The sequence below is a fragment of the Anguilla rostrata genome, chromosome 17 (assembly GCF_018555375.3).
Source record: "Anguilla rostrata isolate EN2019 chromosome 17, ASM1855537v3, whole genome shotgun sequence".
In the NCBI taxonomy this organism is placed as follows: domain Eukaryota; kingdom Metazoa; phylum Chordata; class Actinopteri; order Anguilliformes; family Anguillidae; genus Anguilla; species Anguilla rostrata.
In genome coordinates, this window is record NC_057949.1 from 28,627,591 (window position 1) to 28,655,469 (window position 27,879).

General features: G+C 45.6%; 2 protein-coding genes across 3 annotated transcripts in view; both read right to left on the reverse strand.

Annotated features, from left to right (window-relative positions):
• Positions 1 to 2,864, reverse strand: part of maptb (microtubule-associated protein tau b) — a 48,611-nt gene extending 45,747 nt beyond the window's left edge. The window contains exon 1 of the mRNA XM_064316303.1: positions 2,765 to 2,864. The gene's annotated coding sequence lies outside the window, so the exon portion shown is untranslated. The remainder of the gene's footprint in view (positions 1 to 2,764) is intronic.
• Positions 2,865 to 10,685: 7,821 nt separating this feature from the next.
• The window catches only part of myl4 (myosin, light chain 4, alkali; atrial, embryonic), a 30,029-nt gene continuing 12,835 nt past the window's right edge, over positions 10,686 to 27,879 (reverse strand). Inside the window, exons 1-7 of one of the 2 annotated variants that reach the window (XM_064315360.1) lie at positions 19,060 to 19,249; positions 16,166 to 16,193; positions 15,478 to 15,627; positions 14,797 to 14,970; positions 12,404 to 12,481; positions 11,072 to 11,108; positions 10,686 to 10,976 (exon numbers count right to left, since the gene is read on the reverse strand). In XM_064315360.1, the coding sequence (XP_064171430.1) occupies positions 11,080 to 11,108; positions 12,404 to 12,481; positions 14,797 to 14,970; positions 15,478 to 15,627; positions 16,166 to 16,193; positions 19,060 to 19,164 (564 nt within the window). In that variant the 5' untranslated portion in view covers positions 19,165 to 19,249 and the 3' untranslated portion in view covers positions 10,686 to 10,976; positions 11,072 to 11,079. Of the gene's footprint in view, positions 10,977 to 11,071; positions 11,109 to 12,403; positions 12,482 to 14,796; positions 14,971 to 15,477; positions 15,628 to 16,165; positions 16,194 to 19,059; positions 19,250 to 27,879 lie in introns of those variants that run through there. The other variant, XM_064315361.1, reaches the window with a different exon arrangement.

The window sequence follows — 27,879 nt, forward strand, 5'->3', positions numbered from 1 at the left end:
TATACAAGGTTTCACTGCCACCATATTAGCTGATTAGCGGAATACATGTACGCTGGTTTACCCAAAGATTAGACCACAATAAGATGTTTCATGTTGGGGAAAAAGCAACAGTCTTTAGCTGTCATTGGTGAACGTATCATGTAATGTAGCTGAAATATCATTTACCATATGACTGGAGTTATAAAATAGCTGAGATTAGGAGTTGGCATGGAGTTCACAAAAAGATACTGTCCTCCATGCCCACCTCCTGGTGTATATATTGTAGAAAATACTTCATCATATGCTCATCTAGTAAACCTCAGTGTTCGTTTGAAGTGAAAGTTTTAGTAGGTACAACAGTATTGATCGCAGTGATTCTGCGCACTGTCAAAAAAAAACTATTAGATTACTCATTTTAAATTAGATTATATTCGAACATTCTTACGCGATATGACTACCCTGTGTCCTAAAAAGGTGCATCCCGAAAACTGACACATCCGAGACCACGTGAAAATTCGCTCTCCTTTGTCTCAGCTTTGCGCAGTGCTCAGTAGCAAGTACTTCAAAACAGATATACCACAAGGCACCCAGAAAGAGAAAGTAAGACATTGTTTGCATGTTTAGCGTAGCGCATTTGATCCTGTCTTGGGCTACTCCGTCGAAATTTAACAGTTTTAATATAAGACTTAGCCGCATGTTCCAAAGAGCGCGTCAGCGAGATGGGAGTGGACAGCCTACATTGTGAACGGAAAGATGGAGGAGTGGCAGTTGGCACTTGCGACCATAATTCTAAGAATTTCAAGTTTTTGTTTCGATTTATCGACGACATCGACATACATCGTTCTTCGAAGGGTTTTTTTTTTTTTTAATTTAAACAATAAAGTCTAATCTTCAGTTCAAATCGTCGTTGCCGTTTGTCGGCGTGACCAAGCATCACGCGTGCACATCCGCCGTGGCATGCACCGACTACAACAGGTCTCCTTTAAGACAGCTCAGAAAAAGAGGTGTGTCCGCAGCCATGAAGCAGCAAGACAATGATTTCGGGGGGAAAAATCACAGAGATGTAGCAAATAAACTATCGGTTTTACACAAACACCACATATAAACATGTAGGCTAAGTAAGGCGAATAGGTTTCCGATTTCGTGAATTTGCTTTTTTAAAAGATTAGTGGGTCATGATTTTTTTAAATGCAGGTTCATGTCAAGCTAAAGGATTTTCAGTAGCCAGCTGGACACAAAAACGCATATCACGTTGAACTGAACAAGAATTGTCTATTGAAACGATACAGATCCAACATTTTCGCAGTGATCCATCAACGCGGAGCACGCGGAGGGAAATGCCTTAATAGCAACAACCAACTTGTTTCCTCTTTCTTGCACGTAGAACCTCACAACCATATGCCGAAACAATGTGACAGAGAAGCTGACAATTAGTATATCATAGCAACAGCCCCAATACAATTCCTTTTGGTCCCCAATGAGAAACGACATCTCGTGAGAAATAGCCTAAAAAGGGATGCCTTCTTCTACTTCTGGGATATTTCTTAGCCTAAATCTTCAAATGCATCTCCCTCTTCGTTTTCGCAAATGTTCGGTTTGCATAGAAAAACGCAAACATTAACTTAGGCTGCTGGTCTGCTGCATATACGTGACACTTAAACTAGTTAAAATGGAAGCGAAAAAAAGAAACGGTGGCTTCAGAAATGCACATAGGTGTAGCCCACGGCTACAACAAGGAGGAGCTGTTGTAGTTCGCATCAGCACCATTCTACGCGGAAAGCAAAACGGAGAAAATACTCATTTTAACACCATGTTGAACCTAGCCTCTAAGAACCACGCGATTCCATTAAAACACAAAGAAAGCGGGAAAACAGCTTGAAAGCAAGGCCTATCAGGAATAAAACACTATGAGAAGAGACCCCGCAAAGGACGAGTGTGGTGAAACAGTTATCTTGCTATGGAAATACGCTCCGACTCGCACTTGTGTCCCCCAACAAAGACAAGCAAATGGTGGCCGCATTTCTTCTTTCCGTTCTTCCTCGCTGTCTGTGCTCTGGACGCTTCACAATTAGATTGTAGTCGTTCGTAGAATTATGCAAATGTATGCGCATATAAATGTAGACGAAGCTTTGACAAAGAATCAATCATGTCGTACAAAAATACACGCACGAAATAACTTCAATGACACAGAATCGGTCACTGGAAAAGCTTAATCCTAGCAAGCAAGCGAGCTAGCTTGTGAGTTCGAAAGTTAAAAAGCTCTTTAAATTTGAGCAGCATGACTAAAATCATATGCCAGAGTCGAATATCTACCAAAGCTGTTAAATCAGAACGGAAAATTAAGCTTATCAGGTCGCTTTACAGACCGGTCATGTCTGAAAATGAACGGTTCGGATCCTCCCATTTGCGAGCTACTGCCTCGAAACAGCGAATAGAGTTTATGTAGGCTAACATGCAAAAAGAACGGTGTACCATTTTTTATTATACTTATTTATTTTATTGCCAGTTTCAGTCTTGCTTTCGCACAAGGAGTTTAATTGTCAAACAGAAAGCTAACATGATGGGCAGGCCGAGCCTCTCCCACTAAACTGAGGAAAATCGGCTACTAAGGCGTACTGTGGCTATCATGACATGCCTGAATGTTAAATATTTGTTTCTACAATATTACGAAATCGAAACGCCGAACACCTCTCTATCTCGTGACAATGTGTTACGATTTAGTCAAAGATCAAGCGGGATTGATATTCATTTATCATCAACGATCAAAGAAATTAGCGCAATTTACCTGTGAGGCAGACTGTGTTATTGTCTCTTCAACTGCATTCACCCACTGAGGAACCGATCGAGCAGTGCAGTTCGTTTGGTGTCCTGCCGTGAGGAGGGGGCGCTCGAGAACAGGGAAAGAAAAGTGAAAGTGTCAGAAATCCTAACGTCTTATGATTTTTGCCGTTTTGAATACAAAATCCCGTCGCAATAATTAGACAGCGCCCTTCATAAAAATTAATCTAACAACGGGTCGTAGGTTAAACTTGTAATTTTGTCGTAGAGATGACGAAGGGGGATGATGAAGTTTGACAGCATATGACATGTTGTAGGACACGACTTGTAAATTCAAATATATAGCCTAGGCCAACTCATTTATTTTTTTTCATTAACTATACGTGATTTCCATAGATTGTATTCCATTCATAAAACGATTGGATTTCGATACACTAAATCTACATTACATTACATTATATTACATTTATTTGGCAGACGCTCTTATCCCAAGCGACGTACAAAAAGTGCATTTCATGGTCATAGACAACTACTAAACACAGGTTCAATAAGGTACAATACTTATTTTGTACAGCTATCTTTAGCCAAGAACACAGTTTAGTTCACACAGTGAACACTATTCTCCTAACCTCTGCAAAGCCAACTAGGCAGAAGAATAAGGGACAGTATTAGGACAAATACAAATTACCAAAAAGTGCTGGGATGGGGCACCATGTAACAAGTGTCATAAAGGGAGGGGGGGGGGGATTTAGAGTGAACTGTACAGCGTGGCGGTAGTTAGTCTAGGTATAGTCTGAAGAGATGAGTCTTCAGGCCACGGCGGAAGATGGGTAGTGAGGGGGAGGTTCGGAGAGGGACGGGGAGTTCGTTCCACCACTGGGGAGCTAGGCTGGAGAAGCTCTGTGATCCCTTTGGTCGGGTGGGAGGGGTCACAAGGCGCCCTGCTGCCGCAGAGCGGAGTGGTCGAGCAGGCACATAGGATTGAATCATGTCCTGCAAGTAGATGGGGGCTGTCCTGTTGGCTGTAGTGTAGGCAAGGATCAGGGCTTTGAACCGGATCCTGGCAGCGACCGGTAGCCAGTGGAGTGATCGCAGCAGAGGAGTGACGTGGGAGAATTTGGGAAGGTTGTAGATGAGTCGGGCAGCGGCATTCTGAATCATCTGTAGTGGCTGTATGGCACAAGCTGGCAGACTTGCAAGGAGAGAGTTGCAGTAATCAAGGCGAGAGGTCACCGTAGCCTGGACGAGCAGCTGGGTAGAGTGCGTCGTCAGGTATGGTCGAATCCTTCTGATGTTGTGGAGAAGGAATCTGCAGGACCGTGATGTTGCATTGATGTGCTCCTTGAGGTCCAGTTGGTCATCCCCCAAGGACCACCCCCAAGCTCTTGGCAGAGTGAGAGGCACTGGTTCTAAACATTTTTGGTTCTAAACATTTTTAAACAATCAGTAGAACTTGGCTGACCGCATGTTTCTTTGCAAAGAAGAGAGGATGTCAGCGTTATCGCCTTCTCTTGACAGGAGTGTGATTTGTTGATGCTATTTTTGATCCTAAGTGATTTTTGCAATGTAAATATTAATACTTCTGCTGAAATGTAACTTTTAAAAAAAAGTATTGATCTTCTGTGACAGTTATCCGATAGATGTAGTGCACATTAATTAATCGTAAAATCAATAGGATGGCCCAGACAGATGACTAGCCTACCTAGTGCAGCTTTGTGTGTGCAAGTAACTTGGCTATCTAATTCGTTGTTGTTCATAATGTCATATTGTGGCACAGTATAGAGAGATGGAGAGAGAGAGACTAGTAATTTTAGGATATTATGATCGTGATGCTACATGTCATTGTGCAGTACTGGTTTGCAGTGTTCAAACAGGGTTCCCACTCGTCCTGGAAAACCTTGAAAACCTGGAAATGAGTGTGCATCTGATTGTGTCGTCGCTTCTGCCGTCCCCCGCGATTCAGATAAGCGTATCATAACTTAATTTGTTTCTGCTGTTGCTAGTTAGCGAACATAGTTGTGTGTAATTTAGGTAGCCTAATCTTTTTTAAAAACTTGTCTCAACTGTTGCTAGTCAGCAAGCTTAGTTGGGCGTTAGCTGAGAATATCTGTAGTTGACTTGCTGTTGTTAGTTAGTTAAAGGCGTTAGTGAAACTGTGTGTGGGGATTGGTGTTTAACTGCCCCGTATTGTTGAGCTAATTTCGAGGAGCTTCACCTGGTGCTTATCTGCCCTAATGAAGCTAATGCAAGCACGTAATTGTCACCCAGTATTTATAGCTCCAGCAGAGGCTGCCATAGGCAGCCTCGTCATCAGTTTATCATGTTTTTAAACCCCATTCCCTTGTGCGTGCTGCCTCGCCCCAAATGGTCTGTTCACCGCAGGCGTAATTTAACCAACTTGATCTACCCACCCTTATCCACACCTCAGGAATTCACTGTCACAGGTGGATTATGGAACTGCCAGTCAGCCGTCCAGAAAGCTGACTTCATTACTGCCTTTGCCAAGACGAAGTCTCTTGACTTCCTGGCTCTCACGGAAACCTGGATCACTCCCGATAACACCGCCACCCCAGCTGCACTGTCTGCGGGATACTCCTTCCGCACACCCCCAGGGCCTCTGGCCGAGGCGGGGTACCGGTCTACTCATTTCCTTGTCCTGGAAGTTCTGTGTCCTCCCCAGTCCTAACCCTACTTTCTCCTCCTTTGAATTTCACGCGATCACTGTAACTCATCCCTCTACATTTCACGTTATTGTTCTGTACCGCCCTCCAGGTCCACTCGGCTCATTTCTGGACGAGCTGGACACTCTCCTGAGCTCCCTCCCCGAGGATGGCACTCCTGCTATTCTACTGGGAGACTTCAACCTCCCACCAGAAACCTCCCAACTGTCCAGGGTTGCCTCACTCCTCCAGTCTTTCGCCCTATCCCTGTCCTCCTCCCCCCACACACAAGGCTGGTAACCAACTAGACCTTGTATTCACCAGAGGCTGCTCCATTCCCCAACTTACAGTGACTCCCCTCCATGTCTCAGACCACTTCTTTCTTTCTATCTCCCTCTCCTATTCACTCCCCCTCAATTCATCCAATAGCTCACCCACAGTAACTTTCAGGAGAAATCTCCTACTCTGTCACAATCCTCCCTCGTCTCCACTGCTCTGTCTACACTTCCCCTCCTGCATCTTTCTCTAACCTGCCAGTTGACCTTGCCACCTCCACCCTCAACTCCTGCCTCTCTCAGTCCCTCGACTCACTTTGTCTCTTGTCTCCAAACCAGCACGCCCTCACCCCCCTGCCCATGGCTGACTGAGTCACTACGCTCCAGCAGAACATCACTGCGGGCTGCAGAGAGAAAGTGGAGAAAATCCCGATCCTCTGATGACCTGACCGCATACCATACCCTGCTGGCGACTTTTACATCTGCCCTCACGTCTGCAAAAGCCTCTTTTTTCCAATCCAAGATCAGCGCATGTGTCTCTAATCCACGTAAACTATTCTCCACCTTCTCTTCCCTCCTCATTCCTCCTCCACCCCCACCTCCCTCTTCCCTCTCCGCAGATGACTTTCTGGCCGCCTTTGAAGGAAAGGTGGCTACAATCCGGAACTCCTTCACCCATCCAGTGAGCCCCCCAACCCCCCAGGACAACCCCACAGCTACACTGACCTCCTTTGAAATGCTGGAGGACTCTGATGTATTACAACTCATCACCTCTCATCGCGCAACCACCTGTCCACTTGACCCCATCCCATCAAAAGTTCTCCAATCTATCTCCAGCGAGCTCCTTCCCTATCTGTCTTCCATTGTTAATTCCTCTCTCTCCTCTGGTCATGTTCCCTCTGTTTTTAAGACGGCTCGTGTTACCCCACTACTCAAAAACCCACCTTAGACCCCTCCGATGTAACAAATTATCGACCCGTATCCCTTCTACCCTTTCTGTCCAAAACCCTCGAACGAGCAGTTCTTAAACAATTAACCTCTTTCTCCATCAGAACAACCTGCTAGACCCTCACCAGTCTGGCTTCCGATCCGGGCACTCAACAGAGACTGCACTACTAGCTGTGACGGAGGCACTTGCCACTGCAAGAGCCTCACGCCTCTCCTCTGTCCTGATCCTTCTTGACCTGTCTGCAGCTTTTGACACGGTCAACCATAAAATACTCCTCTCCACCTTGGCTGGGATGGGAATTACCGGGACTGCCCTGTCTTGGTTCTCTTCCTATCTTGCAGATAGGACCTACCAGGTCACCTGGAAGGGGTCTGCCTCTGCCTCTCATCCACTTGTCACGGGAGTGCCGCAGGGATCTGTACTGGGTCCTCTGCTGTTCTCCTTATACACCAGATCTCTTGGTTCAGTCATTAATTCACATGGTTTTTCCTATCATTGTTATGCAGACGACGCACTCCACCCAGCTGCTCGTCCAGGCTACGGTGACCTCTCGCCTTGATTACTGCAACTCTCTCCTTGCAAACCTGCCAGCTTGTGCCATACAGCCACTACAGATGATTCAGAATGCCGCTGCCCGACTCATCTACAACCTCCCCAAATTCTCCCACGTCACTCCCCTGCTGCGATCACTTCACTGGCTACCGGTCGCTGCCAGGATCCGATTCAAAGCCCTGACCCTTGCCTACACTGCCGCCAACAGGACAGCCCCTATCTACTTGCAGGACATGACTCAATTCTATGTGCCTGCTCGACCACTCCGCTCTGCGGCAGCAGGGCGTCTTGCAACCCCTCCCACCCGCCCAAAGGGATCACAGAGCTTCTCCACCCTAGCTCCCCAGTGGTGGAACGAACTCCCCGTCCCTCTCCGAACCTCCCCCTCACTATCCATCTTCCGCCGTGGCCTGAAGACTCATCTCTTCAGACTATACCTAGAATAACCACCACCACGCTGTGTATATATATATATATATATATATATATATATAAAAAAAAAAAAAAAAAAAAAAACACACCCTTTTTCCTGTCACTTGTTACATGTTGCCCCATCCCTGCACTTCTTGGTAAATTGTATTTGTCCTAATACTCTAGCTTATTCTTCTGCCTAGTTTGGCTTTGCAGATGTTAGACCAGGATGGTGTTCTTTGTTCTCGGCTAGAAATAGCTTTACAAAATAAGTAATTGTACCTTACTGAACCCGTGTTCAGCAGTTGTCTACGATCATGAAAATGCACTTTTGTACGTCGCTTTGGATAAAAGCGTCTGCTAAATGAATGTAATGTAATGTAAATGTATCGACTAGTTTTCCAGTCATGGAAAACACCTGGAAAATGAGAAAATTTACAAAATGTCCTGGAAATATTTGTGAGGTCCTGGACAATTGCAGGCTAGGCTATAAGTCAAGCTATTAAACAGTATATATTTAGAGCTGAGATTGCATTTTTTTCTGTATTTTTCTCCGCTTTTCTCATTTTTATAAGCTGCTGAGACTACACAGCAGCACATAGTTTTGAATTTTGAATGGTTAGGGTACTTGCACATTGCCCCCCCCCCTCCCTCCCCCACCTCCCCACCCCCCAGTCCACCACCGGCTTTGGGCTACCATTGTCCATGTTTCATGTCTGTAAGTCTAAGTCATGGAAATTGTCCTTGAAAAGTCCTGGAAAATGATTTCCTAAAATGAGTGGGAACCTGTCAAAGTCGTTTGTCTTTCACCGTTGCCATGCAAATGTAGTGATCTCCAGCTCGTGCCATTTCTGGGCTGTCTCCGTGACTGCACGTGCCTTTTTGGTCCTACTTTGTCTGACAGTAGCCTGCATCACTGTTCCGATGCCCCTGGAGCCACGTTGACTGCAGGTCTTTGTTTCGCCGGGTCACTTAATCGCGTAACAATCCGCAGATAGCGGCATCTTATGTCAGGCCCCACTCTCACATTTAATTACCTATCATTACATTACATTACATTACATTACATTGCATTACATTACATTACATTACATTACATTACATTACATTGATTTTGCGGGCACTATAATCCAAAGCGATGTACGATAAGTGCATACCGGAGGTCCCTGGAACAACTACAAGACACAGGTCCGTTAAGGTACAATACTCATTATGTAACAGTTAATCATAGCCGTGAATACATTAAGTCCAGCTCACCCGGTAAACATTACTTTCTGACCAGAGGTGGAAAATCCAGGTTCAGAAAGTAAAAGTCCTCCCCAGTGTTTTGTTCCAACCACCTGGATTTGCTGATTAGCACAATTCTTCAACCAGGAGGTAGAAATAATTAGTAGAATCAGCTGGCTGAGTTCATGGGTGGACGAAATACATGACGGGACTTTTACTTTCTGACCCCTCTGACCTAACCTATGCTAAGTCAAATTAGGAGGCATGACAAGCTACAACATCAAGATAATGATTTTAAAAAAGTACAATATAAGTGCTGGATTGAGGTACATGCAACAAGAAAGTGGCACAGGAGGTAGGTGTGTTGCATGAAAGCATAATAGTTAGTAAGTCCAGGCACAGACTGAAGAGATGAGTCTTCAGACCATGGCAGAATAAGTGGGTATAGATCATGGGTGGATGGAAGAAGCCAGACTGAGGCAGCTATTACTTGGTTTGCCGGATGGATATCCATAGTTTTAAAAGATTCTAGAGCACACCACGTGTTCTTTTGTGTATCTTGATCAGTTGGTGTGAAGAAGTAAATATACTTTAAAAAACTGGTTACCGAAGGGTCCGTAGATGCCATTAGATTTGTTATTGTTTGTATGTTATTGCCGTTGCTTGGTTATTGGTGTTGTATGTGTCCGTTTTCAGCTTTTTGGGTCAGAATTGCAGAATGTTGACTGGCTTGAGGGCAATGGAACTTTGAAACACAAGTATTGCTAATCTGGTTGTTGACCAGAGGGTGGCAGCATTTCACAGTTTTAGAACGTCTGTACTGCATTTGGTATTGCACTTAATGACTTTTAATTCAGAAAAGGATAATGAATGTGTATTGGAAGTGCCGTTTTGTGCTTCGCATCTGATATGCGTCTGTATGTAATGTTTATGTTCAGCAGTGTGCTTTTCCGTTTCTGTGTTTTTGGATATTGTACTGGCAGCCCAACATCAAACTTCATCCCGAAAAGTGTGTCCTACCATAACGTAACATCAGTGGTGCAGAGGTTCACTCAGAACTAGGGCTGCCGCTAGTGGTCATGATGATTCTAGACACAAGGACATGCATACACGCGCGCACACACACACAGTCACACGCATCCACATACACAAATACAGACACACACACACACACACGCTTATCATGAATAAAGCATATTCCGACCAAGCTCTGTCCTTATGTCCTTTGGTCCCATTTCAGGCATCCTCTTCGGGACGTGTTATATAAAAGTTACTGAATAGTATAATCAGCTCTCTTTGGAGTACCTCACTATCTGTGAGTACACGTGATTCTGTTAACATTTCCCACAATACCTAGCGCTGTGTACTACATGTCACTGAACAGTAGAAAAACAGTGGAATGAACTTCTGTCCCCCCCCCCCATTTAAACCAATAATATGTCAATAATACAACTCTGGCACAGGTTGATATTTTCTCTGTGTTGTTCACAAGGATGGGACTCCCTGCATTAAGAGGTTCCAAGAATATACGCGTGACATGTCATGGCGACTGCGCCATGGAGACTGCACCATGGCGACAGCGCCATGGAGACGGCGCCTTGGCGACAGCGCCATGGAGACTGCGCCAGGGTGTAATTGCACCTCGGCTCGCGAAATCTAGGAATCCCGGACGCTCACGCTCTGCAGCGCCGCCTGGTGTATCTAAAACTCCAAAGAGGCGACTGAACTCACATCCTAGTGCACAGGGCTCTGCGGATTCCTCTCGATCACAGCATCACTTTGCAGGCAAGTTTCTGGTACTAAATTAGCGACTTGTGTGTGGCAGAGTGAATTTCTCAGAGGGAAGGCAAGGGCTCTTGGTTAACCATTTTATTTTGTTAGTTCAAAATGAGACACCAATAAATTAGAAAAAAAAGAATACAGCTTCAGGTCGCAGAACTCCCGGAGAGGGACTGCATGGGGACGCAAGGGCATGTTCCACACAACAGCTTGTCGCTTTGCTTCATGGAGAACGGGACGAAGGTGGATGTCGCTGGGTCTTGATAAAAGGGGGTGTTGTAAACTTTAGAGTCAGGGTGGGGGGCAGGGCCAGGGCAGTGGGGGGGGGGGGGGGTGGAGATGCACATTCATCCCAAATCCATGACGCTGAAAGAGAGAGAGGAAGGAATATTTGGTTTTTAACCCAAACACGGGGGATCCTCCGTGATCTTTAACAGGGGGATGATGAAAGACGCACTCACTTGTGTGTTCAGCCGGACATGATGTGCTTGACGAAAGCTGGGAAACAACCAGAAACACGATAACGTTAACAGTGGGGTGTGTGAAGTGAACTAGTGGTCGTTCTGCGGGACATGCAATTTCGCAACACGGACAGTAGAGGGCGACATTTTCCGTATGTTTCATTAATGTGGTCGATTTAATACATTGCGTGAAGAATGAGAAAAGATAAATAAAGAGTGGAATGTAATCTTTAACCCATTCCCTCCCGACGTCCACGGGTACTCCCATCCCTTGTTGCAAATCACAGCACGCCATGTATTCCACAACTTTAAAAAGAACGTAACGTGTGTCATTAATAATGAACACCAGATCCCTGCAACTCATTCAGAATGCTGCAGCTCGTCTGGTTTTCAACCTCCCCAGACACTCCCACGTCACTCCCCTGCTCACTACCCTCCACTGGCTGCCTGTTATAGCTCGCATAAAATTTAAAACATTGGTCCTAGCATACCAGGCAGTCAAGGGATCAGCCCCAGCATACCTCCACAAGATATTCAAACCCTACATGCCAGCCAGATCCCTCCGTTCTGCTACCTCAGGACGCCTGGCACCTCCCCCTCTTCGCACGTGCACTTCCAGAACACGTCTCCTGTCTGTTCTGGCCCCACGATGGTGGAATGACCTCCCCGTGGAGGTCAGAACAGCTGAGACACTGACCCATTTCAAGCGATGACTGAAGACTCACCTCTTCAGGCTGCACCTCTCCCCATCCCTCCCTTCCCCCCTGTAAATGACTAAACTTAGGGTTGTAACTAGGCAGCTGTTTCGTAGGTGACTTAGGTGCATTAACTGTCTTAACTACTGCTTGTATTTTTTCCATAGACTGCGTTGTTGCCGTTCTCGTTGTGTTAGTGTCAATCAGTTTAACCTTCAGGGTCCAAGTTGAACTATGCGGTTGTTCCCTGCACTTGGACCGGTACTTCTCTCTAGGGGTTTCGTCATACTTGTTCCTGGTTATGGTTATACACTTTGTTGTACGTCGCTCTGGATAAGAGCGTCTGCCAAATGCCTATAATGTAATGTAATGTAATGCAGGGGTGTAGCACAAAATTCTGGGCCCTATACATAAGCAGTCTCTGTGGGCCCCCTTCCCCTCTTGATCCATGTCTCTCACGCATCATTCCAGGCTTTTCGAGGGCCCTCCCCCCATTCGGGCCCTGGGTAGTCAGTCCCACTTTTCCCCCCCACTACGGCACCCCTGATGAAGAGGCCGGTACATTAGTTAATACATTGACCGAATTAATAATAAAGAGGTGGGGGTTAGATCGGTAAACTTGCGAAATGTTCCTCACCTTCATAGTTGATGAAGCCGTTGCTGTCTTCTTGTCCCACGAATAGCTGCTCCACTTCTTTCTCCCCCATTTTCTCTCCTGCGGGGGAAGCAGATAACCATGTCGTAACCCTGAATCACAGGCACACACATGCTCTGGAATACCATTACATCACATTACATTACATTACAGGCATTTAGCAGACACTCTTATCCAGAGCGACTTAAGCCGCGTTTCCACCAAAATTACCCGGAACTTTCAGTCCCAGGAACTACTTTACCAGGAACTAAAAGGTTCCTTCAGCCAATGGTTGTCTGCGTTTCCACCGGGGTCTAAAGTACCGCGAAGATTAGGCAAATTAGCCCACTGACCTTGTCGTCGTCCATCTGTCATATGATTTCTTCTGTAACCCCATACTACCACCGAAGTAGCCTACATTATTTTCTAATAACCGGGACAGCCCGGAGGGGTTTATTCCACTTATATACAACGGGTTACCAACAATGACTATATATGGTTACTTTTGTATTTATTGATTTTCATATATCCTCTCAAACACATTCATTAACAGCAGAAAACATGCACATGTTGTAAACAATTTGCTGTTTTATTACTTTCTCGTTGTCAATTCCATATAGGCTAATCGCAAAATGACAAGAATAGAACGAAAACTTTCACTTGCGTGAAAATGTAAATTAGTAGTGGTACAGCCACCGTTTGCTTTCCTTCGAAGTTACTGCTAGCCGAGCAGCGAAGTGTGCCCTCCAGATGCGAACCATGCACCATAAACGAGTCCATAGTCTTCCTGGTCTTTTCGTGGAATTGAAAAATGGCAGTAAAATTGAGTAAAATTACGGCAGTCTGAAAAAGCTAAAGCGAAGATTACTAGAATTAACCTGTTATTTTACCCGGATAAAAAGTGCGGAAGGTGATTTCCAGTTTGCTTGTACTGTATCACCAATGTTAATTATGCAGAACTACCGCATACCTCACATAACTGTATCAAACGTTTTGAGTCAATTACAACGGGCTAACAAAGAAAATCCGGAAGAAAATATTCAGCAACCGAATTAATCCGTTTGAATGTTTTGGTAGCCTACGTAATATGCTGTCCCAGCACGAATGCTTAGCATTTTATAAAACGAATACTAAAGCAAGAAAAAAACAGAAGAGCACACGTTATAATTCCAAGACGTTGACAGGTTATAACCAAAAGTAGGCTACTGCGCCGCATAACATACAAGTTTGATTTGAAGTTATTATGAAAATAAATTGGTTTGCCGCTGCATATTTTCAAACATGGCGGGTAATGGCGGAAAATAAATACAACACAAATGCTACGAGTACTCGACCAATCAGAAATGTTCAGCGCTGCAAGCTCCACCCAAAAGGTTCCTGTACTTTCGGAAAGTACTACCCCCCGAGCAGGAACGTTTTGGGGGTAAAACAAAGCCCCCAGAACTAAATTTAGACCCTAGTTCCTGCGGTGGAAACGCACCGAGTTCCTCAAAAGGTTCCTAGTTCCGGGGTATAGTTCCTGCGGTGGAAACGCGGCTTATGACAGCTATTTACACAGCGTTTGCATTACATCCATTTATTCAGCTGGATATGTACTGAAGCAGTGCAGGTCAGGTACCTTGCTCAAGGGCACAGCGGCGGTGTTCTACCCGGAAATTGAACCTGCAACCTTCAGGTTACAAGATCAGTTCCTTACCAATTATACTACATTGCCGCCCCATATACCACCTTAAATGTGCTGCGTGGAGAATCCATCCACAAATAAAGACGGGAAAATGTTTTTAATGAGTCTTCCGTAGGCATGACAACCTCTCTCCAAATGTTTTCACCATTATAATGAGTTTTTTTTTTCTTTTTTTTGGGCGTGAACGCATTTGAAGCAAAGTGGTCGCGTCATTGGCAGAAGTTGCTTAAATTTTATCCTTGTCTGTAAAATTTCCTGGATGTTTCGTAATCGTGGGGTTGCTGAGCAACAACCGGTTGAGGAAAACATGGAGCCGTGGCGTTGGGCCGTCCAACCATAAACTGTAAAACCCTTCAGGAATTAATTTATTTTCCAGACGTTTTAATGGAGGGACCTTTGTGTGCTAATGGTAAATGGACTGCATTTATATAGCGCTTTTATCCAAAGCACTTTACAATTGATGCCTCTCATTCGCCAGAGCAATTAGGGGTTAGGTGTCTTGCTCAGGGACACTTCGACATGCCCAGGGCGGGGGATCGAACCGGCAACCCTCTGACTGCCAGACAACCGCTCTTACCTCCTGAGCTATGTGGCCCCTATAAGCCCACCTTCGTGTACTAAGTCAGTGAAGCCAGTTTTGTATGCGCAAACTTTATAGAAGCTCGAGGTTTTTGCGTTGGGGGGGTGGGGGGGGGGGGGGGGGCGGGCTCACCCAGGGTGCTGAGCACGTGGCGCAGCTCCGCCCCCATGACGGTGCCGTTGCCCTCCTTGTCGAAGACGCGGAGGCCCTCCACGAAGTCCTCCATGGTGCCCTGGTCCTTGGACTTGGAGATGTGCTGGAGCATGGGCAGGAAGGTCTCGAAGTCGATCAGTTTGGTGTTCATATCTGCGCCGGGGGGGCGGGGAGCGAGAGGTCAGATGAAGGGGGGGGGGGGAGTGCATCTTCAACGTGCAAGCAAACCGTAGCATTTGAGCCAAAGTGCAGAAACTGCTGGAGGGGACCTCACAATGGTGGCTGAGTATGAACACACAGACTTAGTTTTATTGCTATTAAAAGAGCGGCTATGAGAGCCTTAACATTACATTACAGGCATTACGCAGATTTACACAGGCTTTTTACAATCCTTTTACATAGCACTTCCACTGCATCCGGATATATACTGAAGCAGTGCAGGTTAAGTACCTTGCTCAAGGGTGCAACAGCAGTGTCCTACTCGGGAACTGAACCTGTGACTTTTAGGTTACAAGCCCAGTTCCCAAACTATCATACTAGCAGGTGTGTAGAAAGCATGAGATCAGCTCTCTCTGCTCTGGGAAGGCTGGCCCTCTCCCTCCATAGCTCATAGTCCAGTCAGGGTTCAGTAGAGGACCTTGTTAATCGGGCGCTACCCACCCTCAGGTTTGGGTTTTCCTAGAACCCTCATGACCTCAGCGTTGGTGGGGTTCTGACCCAGGGCCCGGATGACGTCCCCGCACTGGGCGTAGGTGATCTTCATCTCGCCCGCGGGAGTCTGGTCGAACAGCATGAAGGCCTCCTTAAACTCTGTGAGGACGGAAGGCAGGGCAGACGTGAGCACTGAAGGACTGACTGTAGGGCGGCCATTTTGAGTGCAGACGTGAGCACTGGTTGACTGACTGTAGGGCGGCCATTTTGTAATATACACTTTTTACAGAGACACTGTCCTGGATTCAATCAACACTGGCCCATAACTTCGGCTAATTAACAGCGAAACGGATCTGAGTCGATCTGAGTTTTCAAAGAAAAGGTGTAATGATTGCGTTTCATTGTCAAAGTCAAAGTCAAGGCCAGATATTGATTGAATACAGGCCACTGTCATAAAGACACTTTACAAGGGAAGGCTATTAAATATACTGCATACCTGTAATATATTTACAGTATATATATATAAAATCTTATCATATTTGATTTCTGTTCTAAATGGTTATTGATAAAACAATGAAATCCAATGCTGTTATAGCCCATTTTATTTCTCCGTTCATCATTTGCTGTTAGAACACATACAGTATGAAACATAATGACCGTTAACTATGTGATGTGATTTGTGAGCTTGTTGTCTTACCTTCAATCTGGTCTGATGAGAACTCAATCTGTAATAAAAATGGAACATCATTTAAAATCTGAAATCAATAATCAGTGGAATTCTGTTATGCAAGCAAATAAAGTAAGCAGGGAAGTTACATTTCTTCACACGAAATCTCATTAGTTGCATACAGTATATCCAGAAAATTTGTGTGTGTGTGTGTTTGGGGGTGGGGTTGTGGAGGTGTATCTGTGTGATTTAAAAGAACACCTCTTTACCAATCAGGGATCTTTCTAGTGCACGAGGTGTCAAACTCCAGTCCTGGAGGGTCACAATGTCTGCAGGTATTTTGTGGTTTCCTCAAATGAAACCTCTTGACATAGAAATGTCTGACGGAAGTTTCTTTTGCTTCTGATAGCGTTCACATGTTGTAGAACAGCTACAGTGTACATTACATCACATCGCCAACGGCCTGCTTCTGAGAGATAACAAAATGAAGTCTCAGTAGCACACAAAGAGTTGTGGAATAGCTACACAGCTTATTTTTTAGGGCCTTTAAAGGAGAGGGATGTTTTCAAGTTGAGTTTTCAAGTTCAGATGAAGAGGGGGGGCTCCTATAACCTCCCCCCCCCCCCCCAACAAAAAAAAAGAGGCCCTAAAATAACAGTCCCCAGTGTTTTGCGGGGAATTCGGTTGTAACCGTATCTGTTCCCTACTGCCCCCGGTGGACGAAATCGAAGCTAATTTGGGAATAATTGGAATGCGAAGCGTCAGTTAAGCGGATTGGTTCAGCGCTGGCTGGCGGGAGCAGCCAATCAGCAGAGGCCAGGGCCGCACACCTGTCTGCAGACTGCAGGCCCTCTGCCGGTTTGGGGCTTCCAAACCCCCTTACACTGCAAACCTGTCACCCTCTTACTCTCTGGGGTGCTATCCTTCACTCGATGATGAGCCAAAATTGATTTTGTGGTGCTATCTTTGTATGTATGTTATTTCCGCGTCCCATTACTTTTAAATGGAGGCCACTATAATACCAGTACCGAGAGCCACTAGGCTTGTAGTACTTTACTTTTAACACAAGCACCGCCGCAGTGTGTAGCCGTAGATATGGCATGGACACGATGGGCCAAACCTGACATAAAGCAACTTGATACTTATTTTCTAAAACTGATTTTTCAGCCTCTTGAGGAGGCTCACCACAGTGTTCTTGAGTCACGGTTCCCCAAACACCAGTCTATGGACCAGCGCCGGTCCCTTGCAGTTACCGTTAGTCATAATTAAATGCATGACGTTGTTGACCATACAATGTGTGATGGTCTTTGAGACTTGGAATTACCGGTCCACAGGCTGGGAGTTTGTGAAACCACTGTCCTAAAGGTTACTGGTTTTGTGTTGTCCACACATGTCTGAGATGCTGCAATCTGAAACAATTTAGGAAACATTGGGTCACATCGCTTTGGAATACAGCTAGTTTAATTTGTGTGAGCTAAGATAGCCAATATTGTTTCATGTAATTTTGATATCAGTACTTTTAATGGCAGGCCTAGATTTGAATGAACGACTTACAGAAAGGGCTTTGTATGTGTGAGTAACTGGGCATTTTTGTATGTTGAAAACATGTTTTTCATTAGATGTAATATACCCTGAGCCTCTTCTACCTCACAAGACGTTGGTGTAGTGCTGTGTATATTAAAGCAAACAGTGCTTCTGTGTGTTTGCGCTGATGTGTGTGTGTGTGTGTGTGTGTGTGTGTGTGTGTGTGTGCCGATAACCCCATGCTTGCCATGTACAAAGGATACCACAGAGAAACTCCAGATCACTAGTTATGAACTAAGAGAGGTCATTACAGATCACCGGCTACAGCAGGCCCAGAGAGAGGTCATTACAGATCTCTGGCTACAGCAAGCCCAGAGAGAAAGCCCAGAGAGATCATTACAGATCACCAGCTACAGCAAGCCCAGAGAGAGGTCATTACAGTCACTGCCTCAGCAGCCAGGATGGTCATTACAGATCCTGCTACAGAGCCAGAGTCATTACAGTCATGCTACAGCAAGCCTAGAGAGAGGTCATTCGACTCTGACTACAGCAGGCCCAAGAGAGGTCTTACAGATCTCTGCTACAGCAAGCCAGAGAGGTCATTACGTTCACTGCCTACAGCAAGCCAGAGAGAGGTCATTACAGATCTCTGACTACGCAGCCCAGAGAGAGGTCATCAGACTCTGGCACAGCAAGCCAGAGAGGTCATTACAGATCACCACTACGCAAGCCCAGAGAGAGGTCATTACAGATCACCAGCTACAGCAAGCCCAGAGAGAGGTCATTACAGATCACCAGCTACAGCAAGCCCAGAGAGAGGTCATTACAGATCACCAGCTACAGCAAGCCCAGAGAGAGGTCATTACAGATCACCAGCTACAGCAAGCCCAGAGAGAGGATTACAGATCACCAGCTACAGCAAGCCAGAGAGGTCATTACAGATCTCTGGCACGCAAGCCAGAGAGGGTCATTACAGATCACTGCTACAGCAAGCTAGAGAGAGTCATTACAGATCACCAGCTACAGCAAGCCCAGAGAGAGGTCATTACAGATCACTGGCTACAGCAAGCCCAGAGAGAGGTCATTACAGATCTCTGGCTACAGCAAGCCCAGAGAGAGGTCATTACAGATCACTGCCTACAGCAAGCCTAGAGAGAGGTCATTACAGATCACTGCCTACAGCAAGCCCAGAGAGAGGTCATTACAGATCTCTGCCTACAGCAGGCCCAGAGAGAGGTCATTACAGATCACTGCCTACAGCAAGCCCAGAGAGAAAGCCCAGAGAGAGGTCATTACAGATCACTGCCTACAGCAAGCCCAGAGAGAGGTCATTACAGATCACTGCCCACGGTCCATGGTGGGGTGTCCGGCCACAGCGAGTGCACGGGACGGTCACTCACGGTCACGCTTTTGAGGTCGATCTCCGGCTCCTTGGGCACCTCAGGCTCTGGGGCGGGGGCCGGCTTGGGCGGCTCCTTCTTGGGCTCGGGCTTTTTGGGGGCCATCTCGCAGGCGAAGGGGAGCGTCCGATTTTAAGGGGGGGGCGACGGAACGGAGATGGAGCTGGAGGAAGGTGACAGAGGGCCGAAGCCACTCTCCTGCCGTTATATACCCCCGCTCCAGCTCCCAGTCCTGGGGAGACGCTTCGGGGGGGTGGGGTGGGGGGGGGGGGGGGGGGGGGGTTGCCTGTCCCAAAGCAACAGGCACCACTTACTATAAAAGGAGAGAAAGCTGAACCCCAATGCACTTTTCAGACAGACCCCCATCATGGTCAAACCCTGCTCATCACTTCTCCTTCTGGCTAGCTATGTTTCTCCCAAAGGGTATGTTGGGGGGGTGGGGGGGGGCAGGTGGTGTTTGGGGTGGTGGAGAGGAGTGGGACATGAAAATCATTTACTCTTCCCTCATTGGTGGAAGGTACGAATGAGGAACTGAAGGGCAGCTGTTGACAGATAAAGGTATGCTCTAATTGGGAAGTCCAGACGATACACAAGGGGACAGGAAGCTGAAGGAGTGGGGTGTGGTAGGGGGATCTTTTTATAGGCCCTTCTGAGGAGCCTTACCCACCCCACCCCTACCCCACTCCCGATAATTCATTCCTTTTAAGAACCAGCATCCGCGTCCAGCCTGTCCTTACTTAGCTGGCCATGTCCCTCTGGACCTGCTTGGAATAGTTAGACGTAGGCCATACATCGGTAATATAGCTTCACCAGAGTTTAGCTAAAAGGCCACACATCAGTAATATAGCTCAACAGAGCTATGCTACAAGTCCACACATCAGTAATATAGCTCAACAGAGCTATGCTACAAGTCCACACATCAGTAATATAGCTCAACAGAGCTATGCTACAAGTCCACACATCAGTAATATAGCTTCAACAGAGCTATGCTAAAAGGCCACACATCAGTAATATAGCTCACAGAGTTGCTAAAGTCCACACATCAGTATATAGCTTCACAGAGTTTAGCTACAAGTCCACACTCAGTAATATGCTTCAACAGAGCTAGCTACAGTCACACATCAGTTATAGCTAGCAGAGCTAGCTACAGTCACATCGAAAATAGTCAAGAGCTTGCTACAAGCCACACATCATATTATGCTCAACGGCTTGCAAATCAACTCATATATAGCTCAACAGAGCTATGCTACAAGTCCAATCAGTAATAGCTCACAGAGCTAGCTAATTCGACCATTCAGAATTGGCGTTAAGAGGGTATGCTGACATCCCACTCAGTAATATGCTTCAACAGAGCTATGCTACAAGTCCACACATCAATATGCTCACAGGCTATGCTACAAGTCCACACATCAGTAATATAGCTCAACAGAGCTATGCTACAAGTCCACACATCAGTAATATAGCTCAACAGAGCTATGCTACAAGTCCACACATCAGTAATATAGCTTCACCGGAGTTTAGCTAAAAGCCCACACATCAGTAATATAACTTCACCAGAGTTTAGCTAAAAGTTTGTACATTAGCAGTATATCTTCACAAGAACTTCGCTAAAACTTCATACAGTACATCAGTCTCAGGTGCTGAGGAGGAAGCAGTGTATGAGATGAGGAAGACTTGTAAAGCGCTTGCACAATATTTATGCTCCTGAAACAACCTTTGATCCAGACACTGCTCTAGCCATTCTGCTGCCCTAGGTGAGATTTCGGACCATTGATGTGGGGGGGCGGGGGGGGGTTATTCTTTGACATCCCCCCAAACTGGTGGCGACCTTGGTGATGGCCTTCATCACCCTTGGTGACCGCCCTCTGTAGCCTAAGTCTTCTGACAAAGATATACTTGTAATGAATTCAGTGTCATCATACGTGTAACTGAATGTTTTGCACCATTACTTGTGTGCTTTAACTGAAACTGAAACCTACATTTTTAACTAAATATTAATGGTGAAAATTTTTTTAAATTGCTGTTTTATTGGGTGACCAGTATATTGGATATACAAAGAACCTATGGTTATTTGAATAATACAGAAGTAATTTCAGTATAATGTTAATGTTGCACATGCCCTTGGTGGCATTGTGAGAGTATGTGAGAAATGCTAGATGTGAGGGATGGCTAAATTAATAAAAAATGCCCTTTTGAAGAGTAGGTTTTTTGGAATGTGTTCTAAGGCAGTGTTCTGGAACTCTCGTTGCTTTCAGTCACCAGCAGTGATTGTGACATCATCATTAGAATGCGCAGTTAAGAGCATTGTAATCGCATGTTTGTGATGTCACGCCTTACATGGTTAAAGGGTTAAAAGGTTGTGCGCTGCTCGGCTGCGTGTTGCTGAAGGTTAAAAGGCGAGGGCCTTTAAGGACAACTGCTGGCTTTCCGATGCTTTTTTAACCCTAGTCTCCGGCCCTTCATCACTTAGATGCCCTGGGGGAGAGGCCACATGCCCTTTGGAGGAGTGGTGAAGACAGTTTAACCACCTGCTCCCCCCCCCCCCTCCGCCAAAATGATGAATGAATCATTGCATTTATATAGCACTTTTCCGAATGCTCAAAGTTCATAGACTTGATGTTTTCGATTCTTTCGATGCTCGAAACTAGTTTTCCCTGAAAAGAAGTTTACACAACTGTTTAAAACTGACTCAAGTGATGCCATGTTGATTGGTGTAGGCTCTCTTCCTTCTTGGCCTGGCTGTTCCCTGTGCACACTGGGAAATGTAGTCTTCCCCCCTTCAACCTACAGCCTACAGAAAGTCTGTGTTCTATCAAATCAAATCAAATAGATTTCATTTGCATAGCGCTTTTTACAGAAAGCTGTAACAAAGACACTTTGCAGAATAATAGAAAAAGAGCAAAAACCCAGCCTGAATCACAAGCACATGAGGTAAAAAAAAAACTTGCCAGTGGGGAAAAAAATTGTCAACAGGTGGCGGAGAAAACTCCCCAATGGGAAGAAATCTCATGAGGGACTCAGCTATAAATCAAACATTTTCTGTAGGTTTGTTCCTCTTCCTCAATTTTTTTTATCAAAATAATTTTGTTTCTTTAGAATTTAGGTAATGCACAGTCATTACCACTAGAGGCCGCCATAGTCCGCTTCATGACGCAATTTCAGCCTCTGGTTTCAATTTAACCAAAAAAAAAAAAAAAAAAAACTCTGCCACATTACCTGACAGCAGATGGTATTGGCGTCTGTAGCGGCAGTTAAAGTTGGTCCAAGGAGCAGAGACCTGTCAAAGGTTACTGTTGCCGAGGCGTTTCAGCTGCTAGCAAACGTTTTCAAAGTGAAATAGCCACTTACGTCCAACACGATGTGTTTTCTGGTACCACTAATTGTTTCCAGGTTTTCACACATAGGCCTACTAACTCAGTGTTTGGCAAGTAATTGGAACAGAAATAATGACAAATTGTACACTTTTTTGATAATCTTAAAAAAGGACCCAGTATAGCTCATATTTCCTCATCAGTCATTTGAAAATACATATACATTTTTTAATTTACATCTATGCATAACCCCAGAAATGTTGGATAAGTGAGTTTGCAGGGCTGTTTTTATTCTCATAAAATTATTTCATAGAAATTATAGAAAGGTGAAATTAAGTGACTAGCCTTTCTTCTCCCATGCGTGAGAGTGAGCACATGCGTGAGAAAGGCACAGGTGGGAAGGGGAGCATTAAGAATGGCTAAAACCTTTTAAGCTGTGACATCACAAATATGTGATCGGAATGTTCTTGATTGAACATTCTAACGCTGATGATGTAACAATCACTGCTGGCGATAGAAAGCCGTGGAGTTCTAGAACACTGGCTTAGAATTTCTTTTGGGGGGGAAAAAAAAACCTACTCTTCAAAGAGGGTTGGTCCTCTCGTCCAGTCCACTGTGGATGATCTGATTAGGAGCAGGCTGAGGCAATGGCTGTGTGGGTGAGAGGGCCGGGCTGGGGCGGGTGTTCATGTGGAGGCTGCTCGTCCAGGGCGAAGGTCAAACTCTGTGATTAACAGAGACTGGGTGAGTTGGGTGACGTGCATTTTAGGTGAGAGGGAAAGGAACTTTAAACTTCTCTGGAGAATAGGGTAGCGTAGGATTAAGCATGGGCATTTTGGGAAGGGGGGGGGGGGGGTAAGTTGGCATGTGCTCTCATACCCCTATCACCATGCAGTTATCTTTCTTAACCCCCATTCTATGGTTTTTCACAGATACCCTGGCGCAGTGAAAGCAAGTGGGAATTGTGTGTGTGTGTGTGTGTGTGTACGTGTGTGCAAGTGCATGTGCGTGCATGTGTGTGTGAGAGCGAGAGAGAGAGAGTGAGAGAGAGAGTGATGGCTGGCTGGCTGGCATAATTGTGTTACAGTCTGGCATTGCCTACGTGCAAGAAGATCTGGACTCCTTGGGAGTCTGGGTATTTAGGAAAAGCTGGCACAGTACTTTTGCCACACACACACACACACACACACACACACAAAGCCCCAACAATGGCCTGCTTCATGAGGTGCCCACTGATGCCATGGCAACCTCCATGTCCCCAGCTAGACGGGAGCAGGGCTGTGCCAAAAAAATGCCATGGTTACTTTTTTTAAAACCACGTTGCCCAGAAACCTTTGAAACTTAATAAGTGAAACCAGTGGGCAGAGGAAAATGGGGAAAGAGAGAGAGAGAGAGAGAGAGAGAGAGAGAGGGAAGAGAGAGATTGAAAGAGGGGGGGAAAGAGAGAACATTGGAGATCCTTGAAATATGAATGTTTCCAGTTTATCAGGCCCATATTAAGCACGTTACGCAACAGAAATTTACCGAGCAGTTTCTTGTCTTATTGGCTGGGGGGTGGGGGGGGGGCTGCTTTGTCTGAATGTGTTTATGGTCAGTAAATGGGGCTGTTTTGGGACTGGAGAGGTTTGGTCCAGAAACGCACGAAACTTGGAGGAAACTCTCGGTTTTTTTTGTCCCCTGATTACTGAAGGGGGTGCTGGAGTGTGGGTTTTCCCTCATTAATAAGCCTGCCATTTTGTTCCAATATCTGCCGTCTTTCCCGACCAGGGAATGCATGTCAGTCCAGTGTGCGGGGTGTGCCAGCTCAGTCTCGCCTCAGCATTAATTACCCCGCGTACGCCTGCTGAATACCGACTACCCCACTGTGAAGTGACCACCACTGAGACGTTTTTACATTTATAATTGTGTGTGTGTGTGTGTGTGTGTGTGTATTTGTCTGTGTGTGTGTGTGTGATTGTGTGCATGTGTGTGTGTATTTGTCTGTGTGTGTGTGTGCTTGTGTGCATGTGTGTTTATTTGTGTGTGTGCTCGTGCATGTGTGTGTATGCTTGTATGTTTGTGTATGCTTGTGTGTGTGTATGCTTGTGTATTTGTCCTTGTATTTGTGTGTGTGTGTGCAAGCATGTGTATTTGTGTGTGTGTGTTTGTACACTGGTGTGGGTTGTTGGGCTGTTTGTATGAGGGAAATGGCAGATTCGGTGGTGATGGTTTGTGGGGACGTTTATATGAGGGAAATGGCAGAGTCGGTGGTGATGGTTTGTGGGGACGTTTATTTGAGGGAAATGGCAGTCAGTGGTGATGGTTTGTGGGGACGTTTATATGAGGGAAATGGCAGTCAGTGGTGATGGTTTGTGGGGACGTTAATATGAGGTAAATGGCAGATTCGGTGGTGATGGTTTGTGGGGACGTTTATATGAAGGACATGGCAGATTCGGTGGTGATGGTTTGTGGGGACGTTTATTTGAGGGAAATGGCAGTCAGTGGTGATGGTTTGTGGGGACGTTTATATGAGGGAAATGGCAGAGTCAGTGGTGATGGTTTGTGGGGACGTTTATATGAGGGAAATGGCAGAGTCGGTGGTGATGGTTTGTGGGGACGTTTATTTGAGGGAAATGGCAGTCAGTGGTGATGGTTTGTGGGGACGTTTATATGAGGTAAATGGCAGATTCGGTGGTGATGGTTTGTGGGGACGTTTATATGAAGGACATGGCAGATTCGGTGGTAATGGTTTGTGGGGACGTTTATATGAGGGAAATGGCAGTCGGTGGTGATGGTTTGAGGACTTTGGGGTGATTTACATATTTCCTCCAGACAGCACACTGGCTCACGGCTGCTGAGGCGGGGCCAGACTGGAGCCAGGTCCCGAATGGGGGGGGGGGGGCGCACAAAAGGGGCGCACCGTCTACTGCTTTTCTAATTAGGGGACGGGCGCCAGGCTCGGCTCCCATCACAGTCCCGCACACTCGCCCCAAACCCGAGGCTGTGATCGTCCCGCAGCCAGGACCTCAAACCCCCCCATCCCCCGCATGTTAGCTTTGCTCACACACACACACATGCACACACACCCTAACCCCACCCACTCACACACAGACACTCACTTACACACACTCGCACTCTCTCTCTCACACGCACCCTATCTCTAACCCACTCACACATATACACTCACTTTCTCACACACACACACTCACACACTCACACTCTCTCTCTCTCTCTCTCACACACACACCCTATCTCTAACCCACCCACCCACTCACACACGGAGACACATACAAATGTACAAATTTACAAAGGCGTCCTCAGGCGCACACACATACACACATGCACTCAAAGCATGCGCAAACACATCTAAGATGTCTGCCTCACACGCATATAGATGATATCATGTACACACAAATGCACAAAGATGATCTTGGCCTTGGACCGCTTTGACTGAAGCATCTGCTGTGTGTCTGATTGAAAAAAGATGCTTTCAAGGGGTCAACGGGGACAGGGATGGGAGGGTTTCGGGGTTTCTGCGGTGTCTGGTTGTCTCGCTCTGTTTCTCTTGATTGATGAAAGGTGCTGCAGTGGTAAAGGTTTTTGGAAAAAAGTATTTGCCAAAGGATCTGGAATATTGCGGAATATTCTCCCTTCCCCCACCCCCGCCCCCGTTCTCGTTCTCCCACTCTCCCCTTACCTCCAGTTCCAATATTCCGTCTCACTCCCTGAAACGTGGCCATTTTTTTTTTGTCTTTTTCTCCACGGTTAGCTTCCAAAGCTCTTCTCTGTGCTCTGCCACTGAAGAGGTGTAACTGATGTTCCAGTGCGTATATACCCCTATAGCAGCTCGAATATCTACAGTTTTGGCAAAGGGCAAACTGACTGAACTATGGTCCATGTCGCCGCCAGGGAGATGCTTGTTGTTTCTCATGTTTGGAGGGCAAAAACTGCCTGAACGAGGTCCAGTCGATCGTGACTGCTGTACCCGAGAGAGTACTTATGCATTGTTCAGTATTATCAGTGTTTGATACAGAGGCAACCTGTAACTCTGTTCTTAGCAGAAAGACAGTTATTTTTTTAAGTGTTTGAATCAGAGACACCTGCTGTTTCTTCCTGTTCGAGTCTTACGGTATGTGTATCGCGTGTTCTGTTGGTTAGAGACGGTGCGTCTCTCTTGTTTCTCGTAAGAGGGTCGCAGTTTTTTTCCGTGTCGGAGTTCTGTCTGATCCCGACTGCCGCTCCGTCTCCGTCTTTGTTTCGCGGCTGAAGTTTCAGGCTGCAGGCCAGCTCAAAAGCCGTGCGAAGCCCCCACGGCAGTTTTAAAATGGATGATCGTTCTACAAAAAGGAGAAGAAAAAAAAAACGTCTAATTCCGAGACCTCGCAGCGCTGTTGATGTTCCGACTCCTCAGACGAAAGGGGAACACGGGGTCAAATCAGAGTGAGATTTCCATTCTGTTAATCTGACTTCCTCAACCCGTTCCCAGCATGCGCTTCACACCGGGGAAGCTGCTGCCCAGTGTCCTGGAGTTTCAGACACGGAAGGGCACTTCCCTCCTTTAAGAATTAGATCTGAATTGTGAAGAAAAAAAACATTTATTTTCTTTCCTTTTTTTTTTGGCAATTCAAGAGATTTGGATTGCAGGACTGAGGGGATACTTTGGAGGAAAATGCATTACACATCAGTAACTGTGGGATCTCTCTCTCTCTCACCCCACAGTTGTGGTTTTACAAAAAACAGAAATCTGTCTTAAGTGTTTTAGTCTTGTAATGATACACAAAATATTTTTTTCTCTCTCTTTCAAATAGAAAATATTTGTTTGTTTTAAGTTACATTTTGCTTGTCAAGGGATATTATCTTACCCCATTGGCAAATCTTGACATGATCCAAACTGACTCACCTAATTGGCAATCTTTTTGTCTTTTTTTTAGCAAAAACACAATGCAAATAAAATCTAAATAGGACAAAAATACTTATTTTTTGGTTTTTGCAGTTTATAAGTTATTGGAAATAATAGTGGTACTACTGTTAGTGCCAACAATTGTAACATTTCATCATTATTATTAATAACACTGTTGGCCTTGGGGGGGGGGGGCACAAACTCGAATTTAGCAGTCTCATCACAAATTTAGGTTTCGCTAAATAAGATGAAAAAAAAGCACAAACGAATTCAAAAAGTTTTACTAATTTAATCAAGATTTGCAAATGGGGTAAGAAAATTAAACTTAAGGAAATATTAACTTAAAACAAGCTAATATTTTCTTTTGAGAATAACAATTTTTATAAAAGAATAAAAAGCTTTTAAGTCTCATTACATAACTAAAACACTTAAGACACTTTTTTCTTTTTTTATTTCTTGCAGTGTGGAACACTGATCATCGCAGATGCGCAGGTAATGTTAGAGACGTAACAAAGCAGCACAAAGATCCTCCACTACGAATTAACTTTTTAGTCGCTGCTCGTTCCCTTACATCTATCCATGGCCACAGGGGAAACCCTTTTTTTGTCGTTGTGACAGGGGTTCGATCTG